The sequence below is a fragment of the Tachypleus tridentatus genome, chromosome 7 (assembly GCF_004210375.1).
Source record: "Tachypleus tridentatus isolate NWPU-2018 chromosome 7, ASM421037v1, whole genome shotgun sequence".
NCBI classification, from domain to species: Eukaryota; Metazoa; Arthropoda; class Merostomata; order Xiphosura; family Limulidae; genus Tachypleus; species Tachypleus tridentatus.
The window spans coordinates 93,750,445-93,761,171 of record NC_134831.1 but is presented as its reverse complement, the minus strand read 5'-3'; the positions used below and the strand labels follow the sequence as shown (position 1 = coordinate 93,761,171).

The window sequence follows — 10,727 nt, the reverse complement described above, 5'->3', positions numbered from 1 at the left end:
GTTCCAGTGAAGGGAAATCTTAATACATCAGCATACATTGACATTCTAAAAAAAATTGTGTGCTTCCATCTTTTGTGGACAGTTTGGGGAAGGCCCTTTTCTTGTTTCACCATGACAATGCCTCCTTGCACAAAGCGAGGTCCATAAAGACATAGTTTGTCAAGGTTGGTCTGAAAAACCTTGACTGGCCAGCACAGAGCCCTGACATTAACCACATAGAACACCTTCGGGAAGAATTAGAACGCCTGACTGCGAGCCAAGCCTTCTCATCCAATATCAGAGCCTGATCTCGCTAATGTTCTTGTGGCTGAATAGGAGTAAATCCCCGCAGCCATGTTCCAAAATCTAGTGAAACGCCTTCTCAGAAGAGTAGAGGCTGTTATAGGAACAAAATGGGGACCAACTTCATGGTTTTGGTATGAGATGCTCAACAAGCACATATGGGTGTGATGGTCGGGGGGTCTACATACTTTTGGCCATGTAGTATATGTTAATTCTGATATTAGCTTTTACATATTTAAGATTATACTGCCAGCATAACCACCCTCTCTAAATCCACCTCTGGATAATATACTCACTCTTGAACTATGTTAATTTTGACTTTAGTTTGTCTTGATTCGAAACTTATTTGTGTTTTCATCTAATCGATTTCTTTTGAGTGATTCGTAAGCTGGTCTTAATGAGTTGTCTCTTCTATTAGGTAAATATGAAAAGAGAGAAGCGAATTTTTTTTGTTTTTGTTTTTGTTAATGAGATTTGACTGAATAACGTATACCATTTTGTTATAGGAAAGTTCTGGCGGCATTTGGAGCTGTAATATAATTCTTTCAATTACTTCTTTCGTGTTTCTTATGATTTGGTCTTTTCCTCGTTTGATGAAATTTTCTACTCATTATTCGATGAAAAATTCAAGTATTTGTAAGACTGAAATCCCAGTTCTGTGATCACTATAACAATGATAAGTTTGTAAACATAGTAAGTGGGTGGACAAGCATAGATATTTTGTTCTTAGTGCAACGATTTGTTTGTTGTTTCTTATTTTGCCCCAAGCTACTCAAGATCTATTTGCGCTAGCCGTCCCTAATTTAGCAGTGTAAAACTAAAGGGAAGGCAGCTAGTCATCACCATCTACTGCTCACTCTTGGGCTACTCTTTTACCAACGAATAGTGGGATTGACCGTCACATCTTAATGACCCCACGGCTGATAGGGCGAGCACATTTGGTGTGATGGGGATAACCCGTGACCCTCGGATTACGAGTCGAACGCCTTAACCCATCTGGTCATGCCAGGTTAGTGCAACGAACAAGACAAGATTCACTGCAAAGATGGGCAATGTAAATATATGTTATTAACAAAAATGCAGAGATCCGTGGGTCAAAAGTTGTTTATGGTAGTTAAGAGCTTTTTTTTTTTTTTAATATCGGCATTGGTTGTAACTAAGAAGGATCGAATTAAAATGTATTTGAGTAAAGTTAAACTGTATTTTAAAACAACTGTAAATAAAAAATACGTTTCCCGATAAACTGAATTTGAAGTTCAAAGTTAAAATGACAAAAGAGAGCTTGACACATTGTCAACTTAAAGAACATCAATTTTGCTGGGGAGAAAATAAACAAACATCACTGCTTGAAAGCACCTAAGCGCTCTTACGATCATCATGTTCTTTGTAGCTCAGCAGTTGCTAAATTGAATCAAAAGAATTCGAGTGTATATACCATTGTGAAAGTTAAAAGGCAACCTCATATTTGAGGCGGTATTGGTTACAATTCAATAATTCAATATGAACATAATATTTTTGACAGATTCATGCTACAAAGAATAACATCTAGAACAGAATTACCTACCACACGTTTTAGTTCGGATTTGGCAAGTTATGAACTGGAACTCCAGAATCAGTTACAATCTCTGTTCACTATATTTAGTATGTAATATAGGTGAGAGAGGCACACAGTATTTACATATCACACGAGTAGCCACCACAAGCTAGCTGAACTATAAAAGAAAAGTTGTTTGATAGTGTTTTTATATCATGCAACTTTTGTGTCCCATTGTTGTTAAATAAAGCATTGTTTTTATGTATAACTTATGTTCTACTTCCCATTTCAAATTATTAATTACACTCTGCTTGAACACACCACAAGATGTGACCTTAAGAACAATCCTTATGCGGTGATTAAATATTTGTTTTTCTCAGGCTGACTTTTTACACAAAAGTTTATTGTTTGTGTCTCATTGCGGAAAAATTTCTTCCAACACTTTGCGATCGTGAATACGCTGTAAAAGTGTAGGTCAAATCAGACTATTCTGATAAAAAAAAACAAAAAAACAAATACATATTGTTGTCTACATGTCTTTCTAACATTTCTAAAACAGAAACGTTTTGTAGAAATAGCTCGTGTGTATCTTTGCGTGAAAATTCTAAAATCGCTGAATAAAATTATTGTAAATCCTATGTTTGAATTTTTTTTTACCTGAAAACTAACGTTTAAAATAATGAAAGACTTGTGATGGAAGAAGAGTGCACCAGAATGCAGCAGTGGTTAGAAAAGTTGCAATAGACTCGAAGTCCTAACAGGTAGAAAAATTGACACTCGAAATGACTAGAAAATATAGAATACTTTGGGTAGAGGCGGTGTAGCTGTTTCACAAAGATTATTGTCATTAAGAAAACTAATATAATTTCACTGTTTACCAATTCAAATAAAAAAAGGGTTAGAAATACGTTCTGAAATGCGGTGTTGTTTTGAGTTTCTCAAAATAAACATTATTTAACTTGGAAGCCGGAATTTTATTTGGAATTACCTGATTTTGAATATCCCTTGTGAAATTATAGACTTACATTGCTTTAAATAGAAAAAAAATATTTTTATTACTATAATATGACAGGTTGTTAATTTTCTATTGCAGTGAAAACATTACAGTTAAATTTGTAAAATTCTACTTATCGTGTAGTAATTTCTAAACGTTCCCTTCATAGGTTTGTTTTTACTGTGGTTAGGCGTGAGGGAATCATAAACATTAGTTTATATAAACTACATAAAATTAAATTCATTTTAATTATAAATGTTTAATTTATCATTATTTTCTTTAAATTTAATGTTGCCCTAATATTAATTAAATTTGTAAGTTTGTAGTTGGCATTTATGAAGAAGACGGGCAGTAGATGTCAAAGTAAGTGTTTTAATGAAAAAATTCAGGACTAAGTTGTAAAGTCATTGTATCAGTTTTTTTTTTTAATTTTGGTAATTGCACACAGTGAAAACTTGAATCGTCAAGGACAATCGCTTACCTATTTCCAAAAGGTTGTGTTTGAGAAAAAAAAAAAAAAAAGTCCATTTTCACATTAATTACATGAATCAAGTCACGTTTGTTTATAGCGCTATATGTTGACGTTAATTAGGTGACTATTTGATTAATACAAGTACTCGAATCGTCAATTCACGATTGAATTTCAAGAGAATACAAATTTCAGTTGTGAAGTGCACTGTGCAGCTGTAGAAAGGTGTGATATTGTTGATATGATAAACAGATTTGAATCATTGTACATAATATATTATTCTTCTAGTTAGATTAATAACACTACTCGTACCCTTCAGATTATGTGATGAGTGCCCTAACCACCCGGTCAAACAATGTTAAATTAAGAACTTTGACCGTAAGTTCTAATTTCTAACGTTCTGATACATGACTACTACATTTATTTAGAATGTTTAGATGTAAAAGTAATAGATATCAATTATTTTTCTCAATTTTATATTTATGGATTTTATTTTAATTCTTTATGTAAAAAGAAAGAGCAAATTTTGAACACAAAGAATATGAATTTATTCAAAATGAGAAATGATTTTCAAAGAATGTGTTACAGAAGATTTGACAAATAAATATGTAAACATCACTGAAACTATTAATAATAACTAATAAAGTATAAAACAATTATAACAATAAACAAGGTTTTAAACCCTCAAATCAGTATTAAATAAAATAACTTTTATACTTTCTCTCCAAACTTTTGTATTTAATTTCTGTTTCAATTTTTCTAGTAACACAATGTTTTTCAATTATTTTGAATATTAATTGTGATCCCAGTTGGTTCAACTGTCCATCATTCTTTGTGTGTGTGTGTAAATATATATATATATATAATTTTAATCATTTTGAACTGTCATAAAGGAAAAAATATTTATTTTGGATAATTATTAATTTTAATTCTAGTTGGGTTAAATTCACCATTATTTGGATGTCATTTTAATTCTTTTAGACTATATTACATAAAGAGTTTTTCTGCACAAAGTGTCAACATTTTGATCAATAATTCAGATACTGGTATACGTAAGTGTTTGTACAATTTTGCTCTTATAATCAAATTCCTTCAATATAATAGTTCTTAGAAAGATAAAGTTTGGGGTAATTTTCCAGAAACGTGACTGAAGGCTGTCTGGAATGGTCACCTGTTTTAACCACTCGCACAACGACAAAGTAGCATGTTAACTTCTAAAACAAGGAATAAAAATTTATTATTCTTAATTTTGGTTTTGTATACTATTGTGACAGAAATTTTTGTGTGATCTTGCAGAAATACATCTAGTGTCATTAGAATTGTTGTATTTATACTTTTAACTGTATACGATCGACATGTTTTATTTTTTCCACTAAGCCTACGAGTTACTTTATCATCATATTATACTATATCTTGTAATTAACTAATATGGATGTGTGTCTGCACTTTATTCAACCCTAGTGGTTTTCCTATAATTTTGTTGTTCCATACTTAAAAGTTAGTTATCGATAGCTTCTCTCTTTATAATATTTGGTTAACATTAGTATTTTCAAATTAATTATTTTGTCTTAGATTGACTGTAGTGTTGCTCAGTACTCAGTGACTTAGCAAGCCATAAGACTATGTGGGCAAGTTTGTCAATTGTTCATTAGAATAATTAACTGTAATTAAAAATGTGTAAACAGCACTAAGTCAAGTATTAAAAATGTAGAAAACAATCTAAAATGTGAGATTACAAGCTGTTTTGAGTTTAAGAAATTAGAAAAATAGAACTTAGCAAGTTGTACAGACAACAAGGAGACCATTTGGTTTTCATGGCTGTAACTGTATTTCTTGGCACCCTCCTCTTAAACTCTTATAAGATGGCTCTTAGTTAATCATTCTGTTACCAAAATAAGATTCTCTTAATATGTGTCTGAAATGTTTTACTGATCTTAAAAATGTGAACTATTGTTTTACAAATAAATGTAATTTAAGGACAATGAAAGATCTGTTGGTTCATCTCTATCTCACCTACTAAATTAAATTTTAAAATAAAAACACTTTGAACCAGCACTTGTCATTCATGTATTTATCAAACCCTTAAACTCTCTTAAATTAACTACAGTACAAAATGTGAAGACAATCCATTCCAAAGGCCAACCACCCTTTTTTAGAAAAATAAAGCAGTCTTAGTTGAAGATAACTCCTACCCTTGTGCCATCTGTATTTGTGTCCCATAGTTCTGAAATTCTTACCATGAAATAGGAAAGATAGATAACACTATAAAATATCTTTCTAACCAATCTAAGCTTCGAAACGAGACTGGCTGCATGATGAAAAATTATAATGATAGTTTTGTGATATTATGTTTATAAAATACAATATCAGTTTCAGTGATCTTTCTGTTAGTTTACAGTAATAATCAAATTGGTTAGTGAAACATCTTAGTATGCACATAGTAAATTAATTGATTGTGGAAGCTTAATCTTCATGTATGATGTGTGTGTGTATGTATTTACTATAGCTCGCCTTGAAATCTCTCATGAATGTTGTCTTTCTTATTAACTTGTGTGTCTGGTTGAAAAAGGTTTAATTTTGATATCTTCAAATGCATTTATAGTTTTTTACCTGCTGTACTGGGTATTTTAATTATCCAAAAGAAATATTGAAATTTATTATGTCAATTTTAGCAAAAAGATCAGTTTTTTAAGTCTACTTTTAGAATGAAACATAAAATGATTTTTAAATATTACATGTATTACTGCCCTTATATTTGTCATATAACTTGGAACACTCTCTATGTATAGAAGTGTTTCTGTATGAACACTTGTTTATTTTAATAAACTTGCAGTGAAGGCTACTCCATAGAAACAAAGAAAAATAAAACATGATGAAATTATTATTTCATTCTGAAGTATGAATGTTATCACTGTTAATCTGTGAGTACAATAACTATATCAATAATCTATTTAGAACCAACATTAAGAAGGTAACTATTTATATCTTTTATTGTAGACATTGTTCACTGTATTAATGATGAATGTCTGGTTGTGTATGTTGTAAATAATGACATAGGTAGTGTGTAGACCATTGATGTCTCTGTTATATTCCAATCGACACCCTAAAAAGCCCTAATATTCAGCAAAAGATATCAACTCTGGATGTAGTGGATACAGTGTAGCTGAAATGTTATTACACTTTGTATCTCAGGTTGGCTCGTATGGATATTGACACTTTTACTAATAAAGCAGAGAACAACTTCTGACCTTCTTATGTCAACCTCAGGTTAACAAGATCGAAATGTTGCTCTCTGCTTTATTAGTAAAAATGTTAAACCCATACTGGCCATCCTAAGATACACTTTTACTTTGAGTGGGTTTCTCATCATCACGAGTTATTACACTTTCAGGCACAAGTTCTTATAAGGTACACAGTATGTAAGTTGTTCTTTTAATTTTATTTACACTACAGTGACCTGTGTAACTATAAAACAGATGTCACTATGAAACAACAAGAGAAACCAAGTCTTAGTACATCAGATGAAGATGAAAATGTCAAAGGTGATTGGAGGAGAGAAAAGTTCTTGGAACAGGAGGGTTGGTGTGGATCTGTGGAGAAATCAGGTTAGTTCAGAATTAAACATTCATTTGTTCCATTTGATTTGTGTTTTAACAATCACGAATAATAGGAATAAATAAAACATACTTATTACATTTTGAATGTAAATATGCAGTCTGTTATTTTTGAAATAAACATCACTTTTCTGTTTAAACTCATGTGTTAATCAAATCTTGTATCTATAGCAAGACAAAACCACCGTTACAAATGATGGATATCTGTCCAAAGATTGGACCATCTGTTAAAAGCTGCAACTGTTACAGAACAGGTGATTAACAATAGACCTTAGAATATTGCTGTATTTTTTAGATGTCAAAGAAATGCATTCTGTACACAGTGTAGCAAAAAAAAAAGCTAGTAATTGTGTTAAAATCACACCCAGTATACTTGAAGTTGTATAAAAGACATATAATAACGTAGAAGAAGAAGAAGCTAGAATCATATCCAACATGCATTTACATAGAGAAACATAATACACTGAGGACGGTACAGTATGGACATTTGTGACAATGGTGAACTTTGCACTTTACAGAACAGATTCATTAAGTGTAGACCAATGATTCCATGTAATGTCTCACTACTTATCATTCCTATAAAATGTAGGGTTTTATATTGCTGGCTGTTATGTTCCTCAACTTGCAGTTCAAATCCTCATCACTAAACATGGTTGACCTTTCATTCTTGGGGGGTGTCATAATGTGACAGTGTTACTATTTACAGGTAAAAGAGTAGCCCAAGAGTTGGTGGGTGGAGTTGACTATCTACTTTCTTTCTGAAATTAGAGATGGCTGCCAAAGATAGCCATCAAGTAACTTTGTTTTGTTTCAAATTTCACTTAAACTACAAAATGTAAGCACATTGTGTGACTGACAGCACTTAGTTTTTTAAGTTTTAAATAATATCTAAGACTTACTGTAAACCAGTAGAGAAAAATAAAAAAACTGGACTATTAATAATAATAAACTAAGGTTTAACATTGTTTTTTGTAATAGTGTGTATTACCAGCTGTCTTTTATGTCACAGAAGACAAATGAACCAATTGCTATAAAAGAATGTCGCTGGGGAAATGATGCCATGATGACTCCAAAACATCGACAAAGGTGGAAGCTAGAAGTTGAAATCATGAGGAAATTAAAACATCCAAATGTTATCACTGCTCTCGAGGTTCCTTCAGCTTTGGACACCAGTAGTTCCAACCTTCCTCTCCTTGCTATGGAGTACTGTGCTGGTGGTGATTTGAGAAAAGTAAGGTTTGTCCAATTCCATTAAAACTGTGCTATTAAACAATAATGCTAAGCAATTAATTTTTATTTTGTAGAACATTTTGTGAATAAAAAAGCTTTTTATAAAAATATACTCTGTTTTTTTTCTAATAAAGTTCAGAAAATATGAACAACTGTGAAACGTTTTCACTGTTAAGTTACTGTGTAGTTTTATTGTTGTTATCATAAGTCTTCCCCTCTCTTTTTTAAACATGTCACCAGTAACCCTATGCAATACTCTTGTATCTTTTTAATTATATCCTCACTGACCCTAACTTCTTATTGCAGGACTGTTCTAAGTTTTCATAGTAAGGTTAAGATTTTTAGATTATGTTATTAGTATAACATTTGATGCATTTAAGCTCCTGGATTATTTGTCTCTAGGTTTCTGTAGTCATGCTTTGCCTCACTCCTTTGAATACTATTACAGTCCCTATTACTTTCTGTAACACCATGAATTCAGCATTGTTCATTTTACTAGAAGGTGGTGAATTCTTGCCTGTGTTGTACTCCATTCCTATTGTTGTTCTAAGAAAATCTTGAAGTTAGAAACTTGTCTCTAGAGCTAACTAATCTGGTGGTTTCATGTCAAGGTAATGGGCACTTCAGACTTCAGCTAATTTGTAATATGTCTTGTGACATTCAGGATACTTAACTTTATTCTTTGCCCAACACAGATTTATATTTTCATTTAAGTTACATTGAAGGTTGGGTTAGCACTAAACTGGTGTTACAACACCAGAGGTCTCAGCTTTCTCTTTCCAACCACACCTATTTTACAACACAAAAGAGGGGCTGTTTACAGCTAACTTTTGTTTATATCACAAATTTTTTAACAATAGCAAAAACTTAGTCTGAAGTGAACAAACAAAAGCAAACTCTTAAAATATTAGCACCATTGTTCATAGTTTATTTGTAGTCTGTATTTGTGTGATGGAATCAGGTTGGATTTTTGAAATATCTGTAACACTGTGTGGTATGTTTATAAGCATTAGAATACGTTATGGACAAGGGACTTTTGGAATGTTAATAAAATATTTTAGGATCGTTGGAATAATTTTTGTCTGAGCTAAATTTTTTGCCATTATTATTATTTTACAGTGTTAATTTTATGATTATAAAAAAATACTAAAATAAAGTAAAATAGAAATAACAAATATTAAAATAGTTACTTGTAGACTTTGCAGTGTGATAGAAGATAGAGAGTGTGTGTGTGTGTGACAGACTGAAGTGCAAAGTTAGACTTACAAGAATGTTTCTTAGAATTCCAATTAAAATTAAAATTCCAGTTAAATTATTTCCAGGTTTTCAAAACCTTGAGCTTTGGTTGGGCATTCATAAGTATTTATTTTAATTTCCAATCAGAGTGAACTATGAACTTAAAGCAAAACTTCAAATGAATCTGGTTAATTAATCATACTTTTTAAAGCATTGTTCCAACATGTATTTACCTCCCCTTACACTACAGGTACTACCAAACTGCTAGGGTTTCTTTTCCTTTATTCATCTAAATGTTGGTTTGATATTTTTTTCACTTGCTCTAGTCTTTTATACCTCACTTAATTGACCTTGGCGGTGTGTCTCATGACACTCTCTACTTGTGTCAATGTCTCCTCTATCTTGTACTATATAAGCACCTCCTTCAGATAATGTTCTCACTTTTACTCAACAAAGTTTTCACCAATGGGTTTCTCTGTAGTATGACCATTGGAGATACTTTTGAGTGTTATTTGTGTTGCCTGTGTGTTGTAACAAGATAAAAAAAAAAAAATCCCTTTCATTTGTGAAGCCAGCTTATGACAAACTTTCGGATTAACATATCTAGCACAGAGGTAACTCAAGTTTCTCGTTTCCTACCCCTGGTATTTAGTGTTGCTCACAACTGGGTTCAGGCTATCCATGATCTTATCTGTGGTGAGATGGAGAAATAACATGAAATCAAGAGGCAACATTTGCAGACAATCCTGGACATTCAGGAGAGTATTCAGATTCACTTTTTCTAGTGGCTTCCTCCACTCATTTGACTTCTCATGAGGCCATTTGTATATTGATGCATGATGTTTTGGGTCTTTCCCAGGTTGGTTTTGAGTGTGTACCTTCCTTAATGGTGGAATGGTATGAGACAAAATCCTTAGTTTTCCTTCTATCATCAGGTATTGCAGTTCATGCAGGGAGGTTTATTGCTCAGTTACATGACGGAAGAGTTGTGCCTTGTTTGTTATATTTGTCAGAACAACATGTTTTCATCTACCATCACTAGATGGAAGCACATTAAGTCTCTCAGAAAATAGACTTGCATCTGGAAATGTGGAGTTTCAGAATAGAGTCTGTGGTCAATTTGAAGAGATCACAGTTTTTGAGTATTTGTTTAACCCTATCTACAGTGCTGTGGTATTTGTAATCCCTCCATCTTATTATTGAAAGCCTCTCAGTGATCCCCATATTACTTTGATTATGATATAGGACTATTGTTAATAACCACCTTGGTTTGATTGTTAGATTCTGCACTTTCCCTAGTTTCTTGGCTGGTGTGTTGTTGGGATTTGTTGTATAGAAATGAGTTGTTGGAAGATGTTTATCTACCTG

At 32.2% G+C, this 10,727-nt stretch overlaps 1 protein-coding gene across 4 annotated transcripts in view; it reads left to right on the top strand.

Moving 5' to 3' along the window:
- Positions 1–2,907: 2,907 nt before the first annotated feature.
- Positions 2,908–10,727, top strand: part of LOC143256209 (inhibitor of nuclear factor kappa-B kinase subunit alpha-like) — a 70,647-nt gene continuing 62,827 nt past the window's right edge. Inside the window, exons 1-3 of one of the 4 annotated variants that reach the window (XM_076513094.1) lie at positions 2,908–3,173; positions 6,756–6,884; positions 7,903–8,124. In XM_076513094.1, coding sequence (XP_076369209.1) covers positions 6,801–6,884; positions 7,903–8,124 — 306 coding nt within the window. In that variant the 5' untranslated portion in view covers positions 2,908–3,173; positions 6,756–6,800. Of the gene's footprint in view, positions 3,174–3,347; positions 3,505–6,732; positions 6,885–7,902; positions 8,125–10,727 lie in introns of those variants that run through there. The other 3 variants (XM_076513093.1, XM_076513091.1, XM_076513092.1) reach the window with 3 other exon arrangements.